The 15,426-nt window shown below is 36.9% G+C and overlaps 1 protein-coding gene across 1 annotated transcript in view; it reads left to right on the plus strand.

Moving 5' to 3' along the window:
- LOC146655310 (contactin-associated protein-like 4) overlaps window positions 1–15,426 on the plus strand; it is an 84,568-nt gene that overhangs the window by 18,878 nt on the left and 50,264 nt on the right. The window contains exons 3-4 of the mRNA XM_085427564.1: window positions 4,021–4,131; window positions 14,515–14,708. Coding sequence (XP_085283690.1) covers window positions 4,021–4,131; window positions 14,515–14,708 — 305 coding nt within the window. The remainder of the gene's footprint in view (window positions 1–4,020; window positions 4,132–14,514; window positions 14,709–15,426) is intronic.

Here is a 15,426-nt window from a genome sequence, read left to right on the forward strand (position 1 = left end):
TTTTTGTTGGAGGATTTATTTTAAAACCTATTTTTTGCCTTTTTACAGCTTTATTTGAAAGGGTACAGTGAAGAGTGACAGGAAAGCAGAGGGAATGACATGCGGCAAAGGGCCACAGGTCGGACTCGAATCCGCCTGCTCATCCCAGTGAGCTTAACTGGCACCTTCTTATTGGAGGATTGAGGAAGATTTGAGTTTGAGGCTCTAATATTTTTTGCTCGGCATTACTGGCTAGAAAATAAAGTCAGTTAGACATTAAGCACCACTGTATTGAGAGTCCAGTATCATTAAGGAGCTCCATACCAATAAATCTGACAGCTCTTGTTCATTTAGGTGAAGCCACTCATAAATGCTTCTGCTATTTCACTAACAGAGTAAAGTTGACTGTATTTGGTGACACAACACGATGGCAGGATGCATGAGAGAATGTGTGTAAAGTTCATTCTTTTGGATATATATTTATTTCATACATGCCATGGGCGTGCAGAGCACTGGGAGGGGTTCTCTTTTTATAGCACTCTCAAAGTCACAGGAGTTATGATTATAAGAGCTGTCAGGGCTAATGATTCACAATATCACTATTTAGGCTGAGGCCTGTCAAGCTAGCACTCCATTACTAGCCCTAACACCCAGTCCTCTGAGAGCCTACACTGTCTGCTTCTACATGGTGTTAAAAATATGCTAAGGCTGGAAACATAAATCTGGAAAGAAATAACCAAAAAAGTGAGTATAATGAGTACCAGAGAATTTAATTGTACTGTGTGGTCTCTGTTTTATGTCTTAACTCTTCCATGAGAAACTGAGCTCCAGTTGAGTAAGCAGTAAGTGTTCAGAGCCAGCTTAATTCATTATGCACAATTCTGTGATTGTCTATGCAGCTTCACAGCTAACAACACCAGCTACTGGACCTATAAAATGTTATGATTGAGTGAGTGCAGACCTAATAGTTAAAGTTAGTTAAACTTAAGTTTTCTTAAGAGAAGCCCTTAAAAGGTATTACAACCATTAGAATCCAATTTGGAAAAATTACAACATTTATCAATCCACAGGTTTAGCTTCATATACATGAGTGTGAAACAGCAGAAGAAGAAGTTCTATTGGGCTTAGTTAGGTTGTGACACTCAGGAGGCAGCTGACAGGTACAAAAAGGACAGTTGGAGTGAGGTCCTTGCAGTACGTGAAGCAAAAACTTGGATGTAGGAGGAGTTTGGGTAGGCCATCAAGCAAGACTTTCAGCCAACATCACGGCACTTCTGAGAAACCGTCAGGTAACTGCAGAAGGGCAAGCAACCTCCTTTTCAAAGTGTATACAGTGGGGACAGAGTGGTGCTGACCTTAACTGAGGTTATAGTCAGTTGTTGCAAAGAATACTTTAAAGAATGTGAGAGGAATTGAGGAGATCCTCAAAGTGGAAGCAGAGCAGGGGACGATGGGGATGACTCGCTTATCAGGGTGGCCGAGGTCACTGAAGCAGTCAAAAAGTGACAAAGCTTTGCTTTGGGTTTCTTAAAGTTGACTGACACACCTCTGCAGCGTCAGATAGACGTTAGGGATAGTGCCTCTGTATTGACACCGGACAGTGGTCACCCTTTTTAAGAAGTGGAACCAGGAAATGTGGTCCAGTTTCAGAAGCATTGCACTCCTCAGCCTATGACTTTATCCTGTGCTTTCTGTTGCTAAATGTGCATAGGTGAACTCAGTGAAGGTCTTTAATTTCAACCCACAAAAAGCTGCATTTCAAATATGTAATAAATGAATAACTGGACACTGAACAAAATAAATAAGAACAAGGTCTCGAAGTTCTCTTTAAATTTCTTTTTAAATGGACACGAGAAATTTCAAATATATTTTAAATCATTAAAATGTTGACATTCAAGAATGCCTGAAATATCTTGTATTATAATGTTTCATAGGAGTTCGAACAATATATTCAAAGATACTGATTATTATTATTGCAGTTTTGAATTATATCTTTATCACATATGTTTGCTGGAAATACAACCAACGCCTAGTCATCCTGCATCATCACATTCTGCCTATTTGTGAAATACCTGTCTCACTATGTAGAATGTCACCTTTGCTTTTAGTCCTTGATGCACTTAATGCAGCAATATTTTTCCTGAGAAATTAAAACAGTTGTGTTTTAAGGCACAAGGTCTAGATTTGGAAGTTAGCAGGGTGTTGTGGTTAATGTCCTGTTTGGACATTTGTGTTGCAAGTTTCTTTTTTTACTTAAAACTAACTAAAACTACATGGTCTGGTTTAACTTAAATAAATGTTTGAAAAAAATCAGGAAAGCGTGACGTATGAGCACCCATATGTGACTAGTTGGAAGTGAGCTATCCATCTCACTACTGTCGCTACACACTGCCGCTAAAGGACACCTTGTATTCAAAATTAGCTTTGACAGCAACACAGAAATGGGAACCGACTACATAATAACTTCTCCGCTTAAAGAATCAAATGATCTCTTACTCATGAAAACTTTATTTCTTATCTTTGCATAATTTTAGACACACAAAACCACAAACAGTACACATTATACCTCTCTTTCATATTAATTTCCAACCTTGGCATTCTTGGAAATCTATATAGGTATTTTGTTTCGTGTAGGCAATGGCACAAACACCATGGTATGCCTAAACATATATACGGTTTTAATCTTCGGTGTTTCACTGAAAGAAGATCTGTTTACACCTTAATTTTCAACTCCAGACTCTAAGTGTCTTTTTCATACACATTGAAAGGGGATGAAAAATGCAGCTGTCAGCTTCACCTCTCTCAGTTGATAATTGAAAAGATAGACTAGATGGCACTTTCATTCAGGAAGGGGTGGGGTGAAAAACTAAAAATATATTGCAAATCATCAATTGTCATAGGAACAGGAACACCTGACTGTAGACAATTGTGGAAGTCCTTTCAAGTATCAAGGAGACATTAGTAGATTTTTATAATTATGCATTCTCTTTAAGTTGCTCCCCTTTATCAGCTGCCAGACACAGGTGCTTTTGTTTGGAGATGAATTGCACAGATGTAGATCTTTCAGAGTAGAATCTTAAAAAAAAACAAAAAACATTTTATGCAAATAATCTTTAAACTGTGTAAACACACAAATGCCTTTTACGCTTTATCAAAAAGTTCAATTGTATTTAGCTTCTGATCATTTTTATCCTTAATGTCAGTACTTTTGTTTATAATCCAGAGTAATTTTGTACTTGATTTTTAATGCTTTACTTTTTACATTGCAAAAATCGCTGTACCGTGTTGTTTAAGCACAATTAAAATGATGAAAGTGAAAGCAAAGTCAAACTTTCTGTCTAATTTCCCAGAACAGGCAGAAATCCAATATCAAAGCAGGAAGGCAAAGTCTGATTAAATCTTGACTAAACAAAGCTTAAGATGCTTCATTTATATAATCTCACCAAGAGATATCTCTCTCTCCAAGCTCTCTAAGATATGTGGCTCCCGGCCACAAAGATCATCTAGCAGGAGGATTTAGCTGAAGTCCAATCCTCAAGTCACTTCAGCGGATTACTGAACATTTTAGTTTGTTAAATAACTGTTTATCAGACATGAATGCACAAAAATCTGCATATTTCTTTTCTTTATTGCTTATAACTGACAAAATGTTGCCTTGAACTTATGCTTGCAGTGTTTTTTTAAATGAACGTAAAAATGTAATTATGTATATTCATGTAATCCTTGGAGAAACTGATAAAGCTGAAAGATGCTGCTGAGTCTGTAAATTGAAAGAAAGGCTAAATGTTGTATCGTACCACACTCGGCATCAATTTAATATAGTCAATAAGAATTAGACAGTATGAGTAGCCTCACATGACATGACTGATCCACTCCACTGTTGGCCATTATGTTAAATGAATGTGTTTTGTCAGATGGCGAGAACACTACACAGCTTAAAGCTAATCATGAACATTAATCTCTATTGTTGTTTAACATTTGCAACAATGACGAGGTGTATGCTCACCTATTGTTTTAAATTATGTGTTCTCTGATTCTCAGAGGTGTGTCACAGTCCGCTAGTATCCAACCTGCCACCATCATCGTTCAGGAGCTCATCACAATTATCCGGCAGCCATGGACCCGGCTTTGCCAAGCTGAACCGGAGAGAAGGTGAGTAACAGTAATTACTGCATTTGTCTTGGCTGAAATGTTTTTGATCAATAAATCAAACTCCATTAGCTTTCCACATGGATTCTCCTAAGTGTTGTTCTTAGGGCACAAGGTAGGCATTACTTTTCATATTAATACTTACTCAAACGAAAGTGTGAAACTGTGTGATATGAGCGATTCTGCAGATTTCAGCAACTCCATCCACTGCTGTGTTTCAGCAACCCATGTACAACTGTCAATATGAAATTGGAGGGCATAACTCTAAAAGGAGCTGTTGTTAAGAAGCTAGATAAATTAAAGTTTAGTTTTTCTATATAGCACAGATTCACAAACACTTATATTATGGTAAAAAGCCCCTTAACACCTACAATATTAGAGAGTTAATGCCAATGATTTAACAGTCCTTTTTGCACAAGGACAGCATGATGCTTGGGAGCAAGATAGCTCTGAAATAACCAAGGCTCAAGTAGCAGCAGTCATCTCCCTCCCACACACTGGAGGCTTAGGGGTAAAGAAAGGAAAGAAAAGCAATACCTCTGTACAGGACAGAGTAGACAAAAGGTAATGACATGCAGTTGTGGCAGAGATTGCATGCAGAGTTTAAAAAAATAAATAAAAATTGAGAGTCATTGAGAGTCCCACTGAAGTTTCAGTCTATTGCAAGTTGACCCAGCCCTAACTATAAACTCAATCAAGAAGTTTTAAGCCTAATTTTATGGGCTGATCATTCAAGAGTTTGAATCCCTTCTACTCACAAATTAAATCTGGCATTGACATTTAGGAGAAATATGATCTCTCTCCCTCCTCCCTGTTAGTGCTCTCAGTGTGGTTTTTAAACTCAACTGAATAACTTCACTGGGAGCTTTGAGAATAAGCTAATAACAAGAAATTATTATGTATAGGCTAGAAGTTAGAAATGCATGGACTAGAATATAACCAGTGTTGTAAGTGGTGGAAAAGGGACAAAAATTAAGAGGTTTCAATGCAAAACTTAACAACCTGAACCTAAGTTAGTTGGATTATAGAAGTCAGTCACAAATCCAAAAAACAAATATAAACAGCAGAATCAAAAGTCACCCAGCAAACATGAGGGACGACAACAACCAAGCAAGGGACACAAAAAAAATCTAACACAGGTCAGAGGAAATATATGGCTATTTATACACTAAGTTAATTAGGACAGAGTGGAAACACCAGGGGAACAAGACACAGCTGAACCAAGTCTGAAAATGAGACATGAGGGGGTGTCCAAATTCACGGGCTGCATCCTCCTGAGGCCGCATTTGTAGGCCAATTACGTCACAGCGATGCGACGAAGGCTGTCCAAATTCGTAGACTCAAATGCAGCCGACAAATGCATCCTCATTTTCCCCGAATTTGAAGGATGGGTCGGTGTGTCCTTCGTGGCCTACCATATCCCAGAATTCATAGCGCGGCTCAACCAATTCCGTGTGTGAATTATTTAGGACCCAAGATGCGGCAGCTCTGGTGCAAGTGAGTTTATTTAGCAAAAGTAGACACAAACAGAGATGGTGAGGGTGAGCTTAAAACTAAGAAAGCCTAAACTGGGAACAACTAAGGAAAAACAAACCTGAAATTTTGAGACAAGAAACCGAGATACAGGGAGACGGAGACGAGGAGGAGGAGAACATAGGGAAAAACCACACAGGATGACGGCGGGAGAAACGCAGACGAACCAGCAACTAACAGAGGCAGACACAAGATTTAAATACACAGAAGGATAACGAGGGAATGAGACACAAAAGGAGGGCACAGCTGGGAGTAATCCGGCCTGACGAGACAGGGGAAAAGTAAAGTGAACACACTGAGATCAGACACGGATCTTCAAAGTAAAACAGGAAACACATACACGTAATGACATAACCCACAACCTTAACACAGACTGGGGGACACAGAACATAGGAACATGAACCATGAAACAGAAGAGTACAAACACCCAAGGTAACCAAAACCACAGAATAATAATAATAAACTAAAACATAAACACGGAGTCACAGACTCCGGATCATGACAGGTACTAAGTTTTAAAATTACTCTTATTACTCTTTCTGGGTCACAAAATAAACTTTTAACATATTTTCAGGCGAGAATGTAGCTGTGTAAACTTCAAATATGCTCAGTTTATCAAGATATCACATGTTTGCAAAACGTCTTCGGAGACGTCTGTTATCCACCAGCTTGATAGCTAGCCGGAAGCTCGAGGGTCACTGAAGCCACCGAGAACGGCACAACTCCCGGCACATCATTTTCAGATCACCGCATTCTTTCGCTACTCAGGTTAAACGTAATTTATAAGTCACTTAGACAACCTAAAAATGTTATTGTTGGGCTTTTTTCAGTGTTTAATTTGTTCGTGAGTAAATCGGTTTGATTGAGATTAAAGTCATTAGATTAGATTTGATAAAAAAAAACTTTTTTAATCCCCCGGGTGGTTTTCACACAGCTGAATAAACATCAAACAGAAAACCGATTAAACAGAAGTGAGAAATGGTCGAGAATTTACACCACTGTCCTGTTATATTTTAGATAGGAAGGAGCAGACAGCTGAGTTTATTAAACTCCACCGAGACAGCGGTGACGCAGATCTGAAGGCTAGACCGTCACAGCCGTTTACTTCCGGTCTACCTGACCTTCTGAGGACCCGGCCCACGTAGACCGCAAAGGCTGGGTCCTCAGGAGGATGCAGCCCACGAATTTGGACGTGACTATGGGCAAGTAAAAGTAAGGAACAAAACACAAATGACTATCAAAATAAGACAGGAAGTAACATAACATATAAACATGTAACATAGAGACAACCAATTGATAAGATACAAACATATACAAGCTTGGAATAAACGAAAGCACAAAGGCTTAAATATAACTGAACACTAACAGAAAATAGAATACAAAAGTAGTGAGAACTAAAAACTACAAATCCTAAAGACTAAACACAGAATGATGATGGACTTGATGCAAAATAAAAGGAATTCAAAAACCCAAGAATATTAAAGAAAACCTACAAAACAAAGAAAAACAATAACATAAACTGAATATAAAACTATATGACACAGAGTTACAGAGGTATAGGAAACTTCATATATTAGGAATTTAGTATATTCCTCCCCTCTTTTTGAAGAAGTATTATAAGTGACATTTTCAATGCTCATATTTCAGTCTGTGCTTTCACCGGTGCCTTCTAGTATAAAAGGAATCCTGGGCTTGCAAGACTTTTAAAATAGAAGGTGCGATCCTCCAAAATAGATTCATAGAGCGTTCTCCTATTGTGTCAAAGATATTATATATTTCTTAAAGCTAATAAAAATCAAATAATGGATTTGAAAGCTTCTGAAACCTTTTCATATTTCTGTGACTCACCACTGAATCCTATGATGAAAAATAGAGTGGATGCAATCATTTATTTATTTATCTGCTTATTCAAATCAATAACTTTTCCATCTTATTAAATACTGTTATTTGACCAGAATTGGGACACTGATGCAAAATGTAACCAGCTATGGGAATCCTTTCCACTCTGATCAAGTCATAACTTTTTAAAATGTATCCTCTTCACGCAGATGTATAGATTTTATTGTAGATAAACATTCTCATTTTCACTCTTTAATTCCACTGGTGGGTTGAGCGAATTTCCTGAACACGCCTCAGAGGTAGCTGTCTTTAAACCAGATGTATGCACTTCAGAACCCCAGGATCCTGCCATCTCATTGGCATTTACCAACATTTTGTTGTTTTAGATTAAAATTTTTCATGACATCTACTCGTCATCTCAGGAAACAGGCTCAAAGGTAACAGGCAAGGTTGGTGATGTAGTTAAGCCAAAGAGTGTTACAATAGTTTAACTATTCTATCCCTCCCTCTGCTATACTCACAAGTATTCACATATAAAATTTAGAAGTTTAATATTAATAAATTATTGCTGCATCATTGTCATTTTTTTAACTCTCCAGTGTTTTCCTTGAGCAGATGTAGAGGGAAGCTCTCCTTTGTTTCTGCTCTGATGGTGCAGCAGCGCAACATTAAAGACACATTTCAGCTGGATTCACATCAACTGACACCTTGTGATTTGACTAATCGGCAAAGAGAATATTTTGCAAACACATTAGAAGATAGAGGTCAACAACTGAATGTGTGGCTACGTGGTCACTGGGAAAAAATTTTGGTGCATCAGTCACCATCATTTGGCTGCTTTACACTCAAACCAGAGACATAAATCAAAAAGGAAATTTGATGTCTTTGTCTTTGACACAACTCAGGATGTGAATGATTTTCACCACCTAACAGACAGCAGGAAGCGCAGCCTGCAGGTTGCTGTTTCCTCGGTGTGTTTGATGGCAAAAGCTGTGAGCAAACACACCCACTGTGTTTCTCCACTTCTGTCAACCTGTTCCGTTTGTTTACGGATCCGAGTTTGATCTGCATAACAGAAGATGTGTTGCTTCTGAAGGAAGATTAAGTACATCTGAACAACATCAGTTAGTTTTTCTTTTTTTTTCCCCCGCACGGCTAAAAAAAAATCACCAAGGAGATGAAGATAGAATAAAACTTGGAATAAAAACGAAACTGAAGCTAATGATGTGCGTCAGATTTTGTGCAAACAAGAAACTACCATTTCTAAATCAGAGCACTCATTTTGCCTGTACATGTGTACTGTGTCACTCTATGGTACTTAATTTGGCTCCACGTTTTGTTTTGGCATATTGTTACACTGGATATCCTTCGTGATGCAACCCGCAAGTTAGTGAAGTTTCACTTGTTAGGGAAATATGTTACCCACCATAGGGCCTTACTCATATTGATTGGTATATACACATGCACAGCAAGATACAGCTGATTTGCATGCAAGGTGTACAATATGTTTTAAACATGAGACAGTATGGAGCCTCTGAGCTGAGAGGTTTAACTGTTTGCTAATACAGAATCTTGCAGGCTCTACTGTTTAGTATCAGTGAGGATTTAAGTTATTGCTAATAATAAGAAATGCTTCATTTACTTATCTCTTGCACTAACAGCTGGGATCATTAAGGTTACAAAGCCTTATTAGTTTTCTAAATCTAAAGCTGAATTACTATGGATTCCTTAACAGATTGCATTTCGTTTTGAAAGTATTAACACAAAAACTAGAAAGAATCCAAAATTTGTCCATGTTAACAGATTAATTAACCAGAGCTGCTTTTATTTTAAAGTCCCAACTGTTCTCCAAAGAAATCAGTGAATAAATCAGCAGCTTCTGTTCATTTACGTCTCCTCCAGCTGCTGCTAACACTCCTCATACTCTATAGTTATTCTCTAAGGAGCCACCTTATTCAGAGTTAATTTACCAGCACATTTAGCAGACTCGTATGGAACAACACAGATGTTTAAGAGAAATGGATTGCTAATTTTGCTTCGAATCACTGCGCATCAGTCTTGTTGCACTGTTAACCCCAGCATTAGCCTGTGAGCAACCATGATTATGCAAATGTTGCCTAAACCTCTAACTGGCCTTCTTCATATCCTAAAACAGTTATTGTTTCCTTATTTTACTGTATTTTGTTTATTATTTTTTTGCAAATTTAATTTAAATATTTGGGAACAAATTATTGGAAAAATAAAATGGAGCTACCATGTGTTTGTTATTTCTATGATTTCTAAAAAATAAATAAATAAAAATGAGCTGAAGGAAACAAACTGTTTAAACATTAACTGATTTCCCACCAAAATCAAATCAGAAAAACTGCTTTAACATTTAGAAACGTGCACAACCTATTCAGCCATGTAATTCTGTGTGAACTGCAGGCTAATCAGGAGTACTTAAATTAGATGAGAGTAAATGCAGCGGTGCACTGAAAACAGATCTCATCCAAGAAGAAGAAAAGTTTATCCTACTGTAGCTTGCCATGTCAACATATACTGTGAAATCTCAGAAGTAATGAAATAATGATTACTGTTGTTTTTACTGTAATAGTAACAATAGTCATAAGAATGCTAATCTTGTCATATCACCTACCTTCATGATATCATTTTTTTTCTCCAGTGTCCAGCATGGACACCAGCAAACGCTGCAACCAGTGAAACTGTCACAAATATTAAACCAAACCTTCACAGTCCCGGGTTCTTGTTTACTTTTTATTAAGTTTTGGTTCTTGTTTAGATTTTACTGTTTGCTTTTATATTTGTCTAAATTCTTATTGTTTCATTCTCCCCCTTATCAGTTCCCAAGTAGCATATCCTCTATTCCTGCCTTTATTCCTCCCATTAGAGATGGGATCAGAGGAGGCGAGGAAAAGATGCAAAAGGAGAGGAGTCAAAGCAAACAAAATGTAACAAAATGAGACCTGTTTGACTTGGATCAAATATTTTAAAGTGTCAATTAATTATGATGTTTGATGCAATCGGATCATAAATAGTTTTGTTCATCGCCCAACTACATCTCTACTTTATGACATATAATAGTATTAATGATATTTTTTACATTTATGACTACTTTTAATTCATTTCACAACATGTGATAAGATATTATACCTTCTTTTGAATATACACGGAAACAGGGCTGTCAAAGTCCAGTCATATGATATGAATCATATGAATAAAACCAGTGAGTTGCTAAAAGAGCACTCGTGGTTTGTTTACAGTAGTGCTCCAGTCTTTGGGTTTGTCTGTCCTGACTTAATTTTTTCCACCTGCCCCATGTACGTCCCCATGTATGTCCTCCATGTGTGCATGCATTCTCTTTGTCAGATCATGTTGGACTTTTGTAGAGCCAAAAACTCAACAATTCACTTTTCTTTTTAAAACCTGCTTATGTGTCCTGTGTTTGGGTCCTCTCGCTCTCTCACCCAATACGTTAATTCTGATCTGTTCAACCTGAAAGCTTCAATTGCTACACACAGAAATTGCTGCAACATTCAAGTACAGACAAGATAACTTGCCATTTTTTGGATAGGTTTGGTGAGCTGCGGTATACAAGATTTGGACAGATGAGCACACCTTGGAAAAAAAAAATCAATCAAGCAGCTGATCAGACAGCCCAATTTTTTTCTTTTTTTTCCCATTTCTATTAACTTATGATCGATCAAATGTCCACAAAGAACAGTACTTTTTAATCTTTAATTAGATCTGTCCAGTTTTTCTCAGCCTGACATAATTTATGCAGTGAGACTGACATGCTTGATGTCTTTTGTCCATTCCTTGCTTTTCCCCATTTCAATCTTTTCCCTTTTTTCCTCACATAGCAGAAATAATGGGAAAACAGACTTTTGTTAGCTACATGCAGCTAATTGTGAAGCTGTCACTATTGAGGCAATCTGGCCATGGCATTGAACACATCTGAACTACCAGATGAGGGTATTCAATCATCTGTCTCTTTGGACAAACATGCAGGGCCCAACTTTGAGGTCAGCTTCAAAATCCTAATGTGTAATCTCACTGTAATTAAGTAGAAAAGCTGGAAATCAAAATGATAATATCTCGTTTGGAGGGAAATTGATTCCTCGAAGAACTATCAGATTCTGGTTCCAAAAGGGTTGGCTGTGTGAAAGTAATATCACTGGCTATGCAAAAACATTTAACTTTTTCTACATTAAATTGGATTTGGGAGGCCTTTAATGTTCTCGGAGAAAATTCTGGAACTTCCTACTCCTTGAGAAGATACAAAGGATTAAGTGAGCAGAGCAGAAGTGATTTTTCTTTAATTTTTGCTTAAGTCTCAAACTCAAACTTTTAATTCTACTGATACCAAGTGACTCAGCGGGCTTTAATCACAGACTCAAAAGTTTTTCACAAAAAAGCAGACATTGCATTCATATATTTCTATTATCATTGTCTTTCATTATAAAAAGAATTGTGCTGGGAAGATAATGATACTGATGATATTTGGTGATATCTGTATGCATTCTCCTAAATCCACATTTAAACCTTTCAATTCTGTGTATCACTGTACCTTACAACTCATCACAGGTGATTCTTCGTCAGCCATGAAAAATGTGATAACCATGTATGTACAGTGTTTATTTAGGAGGCTCTATACTGCAAAGACTGCCTGCTTACCTCTGCTTTCTGACTCAATTTAAACACAGCACTTACAATATCAGATCCCAGGACACTTTAACATCAGCTGTACCTCTTATTCAAACTGAGCTTGGAAAAACTGGATTTAAATACTTTGCTGCCTATAAATGGAATGAGCTACAAAAAACCCAAAACAAAACACAACAAAAAAACAAAGAACTATGGCGTAACATTCTCTAATCTCTCTAACAACAACAACAACAAAAACAACAACAACAATAATGAACAATAGATTTGTCAGCCAAAAACACACATATAATTGAGCACAAGCTGCTTTAACATCAGAACGAATTATAGCTGTTTTTGGTATAATCACACTTTCTCTATAAGGACCGTTTCCTTTAACCTTCACAAAGTTGTTCAGTGTGTTGAATAATATTTTTTATGCTTTGATTATAATTTCAGCTTGGCCTGGGATAAAAAGTGACTGATGCTGCACAATTGACTGAGAGTTACAGAACCCCTGAAGTCCAAAAAGACATTTAAAAAAATATATTATGTGTTCAAATTATTATCTTGATAAGATAGTTGTCTTATGAGAACAAATTATCTTATTCAAACTGGGGTTGCTGATTCATCAAATAGGAAGTTGCTAAATATTGTTTTTTCTTACTAACAAAATACGTTTGAACACTTGTGTACTGTTTATATCTATAGTTACATTAGATATTGTTTTGTTTTTTACTTTGATGACAGATTTGACTTTTTCATATTATTTTATTTATATATTATTTAATTGCTTTACCCATTATCCTTAGTGTACAAGGACAGTTGAAGGCTACAGAAGACATTAGTGCAAGATATATAAATAGACATCTGTGAACAGATCCTCTCATAGGTTGTCCTCTGTGTCCACATATGGTCTAAAGATCAGTCATTACTGGGCAGAATAAAACAGCTGTCTATAAAGGACATGATCCTCCCATAGTTTTACTGCTGTTCTGACATTGTTTCTACTAAGCTTTCAGTGGAAACAACTTGTATTCACAGTGACAGTCACATCTATTAGTGTGGCAGATATATATAACAAGGTGTCTGCAAACATGGGAAACAACTCTAGTGTTGGTTGTCTCTTGTGTCTAATTGTGTTAGGTTTTAAATATCTCTTTGTGTTCATCTAGCGTTCTGTTAAGGACTCTAAATTACCTTTATTCTGAATAGTGCAATACAAATAAGTTTGACTTGACTTGCCTATGATTATACTTACACTATATGGTCAAAAGTACTGGGCCAGGACTCTTAGTCCTTAAATTATCCTGTAGTCACAACCTGCAGGATATTTTTGAGATAAAGTGTTAATGACTAATTTGCAAACAAATTAAAAGAAAAAATAGGAAAAAGAGTTATGAACTCTATAAGAAAGGCAGTTAAGTTATGAGCCAAAAAAATCAGATCTGCTAATGAGGGAGAAGCAGGATTAACAAAAGCATCTGTTTATAGTTTGTATACAAAAAACTTTTTTTTTTTTTTGGTAACATCTATTGTTATTATCTAATTTCAGTTGAACGTGACCCAGTACTGCAAACATAAAAATCACCTTTTGGTATTTTAATAATTGCCTGTCAAGCTGTTTGTTTTTGTTTTTGCTTGTTTGTCAGTGAAATTGTGCAAACATGTCATTTGTTTTTCCAAAGGAAACATAATGAGGTAGAGGCCAAATAGAAAAATGCTGGTGCAGTGCCTTATAGCTTTCTTTAACATTTCTGACAGGAAGAAATCATCCTGGGAGGAAGAATTCTTTGATTTTATCTTGTCTTCACCGTATTATGAGCCTCTGCCATGTACGGTGGTAATATGGAGCCCATGAGCTCAGGGCGCAATTATTGTGTACTTGAATTGAAATGTCTTAGTTGCAGCTTTTATTATGCACAGAAAATATTTTAAGCCAGAGATTAAACTCTTTACTCCAAATTAAACATTAAAGAAAGAAGCTGATAAAGCATTTGCATTTAAGGTGCTTGTACTACAAAAAGAAGTTTGTTTAGTGAAATCAGTTTCGGAAGAACTTGCTCAAATTTGCCTGAATGCTTTTTTGTTCTTCTTAATTATGAAATTGTATTTAAAGCATTCAGCAGATGTTTTTGTATAGCTTAGTGCTTCTTGATACTATTTAATTTATTTTATTCCCCTTTGGTGTTCTTTTAGTCTTAACTTTCTTGAGAAAAGTTTAAAGGTATTGTACTGTCAAGGTTTAACCATTTTTTTTTTTTGAAGCTCCAAAAAATATATAATGAGATAGAAAAGTCAACTCTCAATTCCTCTGGTTATTAAGGGTGTTTTTCTTTCCCTCCCCTCTCTCTTTTTCCCTCTGCCCAGGAGCTGGAGGTTGGTCTCCTCTGAGTTCAGACAGATATCAGTGGTTGGAAGTCGACCTGGGTGGGCGGACACGAATCACTGCTGTTGCAACACAAGGCCGCTATGGCAGTTCTGACTGGCAGACAGCCTACCTGCTGATGTTCAGCGACGCAGGGCACAACTGGAAACAGTATCGACAGGAAGGCAGTATAGGGGTGAGTTTGTTGTAATAGCTCAGAGTCATCAGAGTTGGAGGAAAGTGAGCCTGAAGCGTGACTAAAGAAAACAACATTTTCTGAAAAAATCAAGTAAAGGTGTTAATGTATTAAGGTTTCCATCATCTACAATTATGTGAACATTTTGAGCTGTGGAAATAGAGAACAAATCTAAGTCTTCAGGTGTTTGCTATTAATTTACTGCAGAGGGAGAGCATCAAGAGAGATTTAAAATGTGGAAGTCAAACCTCTAGTGTTAAAAAAAGAAAGAAAAAAAATCAGGATGGTGTTTCATTTATTTAGTGTATTGGTTAAGTCAGGTTTTTTCTAATGCTAATCAGGAGAAGTTGTTTCATCCATCCACTGGTTATATGAAGTGGGAACAGCAGGCTAAGCAGGTTATTCCAGACGTCCTGCTTTCTAGGAATGCTTTCCAGTTCCTCCTGAGGGATCCCAATGTATTCCTCCGCCAGATATATAATCTCTAGAGCAGGTTCTGGGTCTACCTCAGGGTCTGATGGAGGTAAATATCCACAGAAAGACCCTCAAACTACTATAGTGTTCATGACCATTATGTTATTATTTACTGGTTATGAAGTTTTAATACTGTAACTATGAGCTTTATGATCTTTCGCCCTGCTAGCTATACTAACAAGTTGACTGCTAGTGTCACAACTCTAACTCCACATGTTCAACTCAGTAGTGAATCCGAATGCAG

This window comes from Rhamphochromis longiceps, linkage group LG13, assembly GCF_057381845.1.
Source record: "Rhamphochromis longiceps isolate RC_006_pf linkage group LG13, R_longiceps_female_GT1.1, whole genome shotgun sequence".
Taxonomy (NCBI): Eukaryota; Metazoa; Chordata; class Actinopteri; order Cichliformes; family Cichlidae; genus Rhamphochromis; species Rhamphochromis longiceps.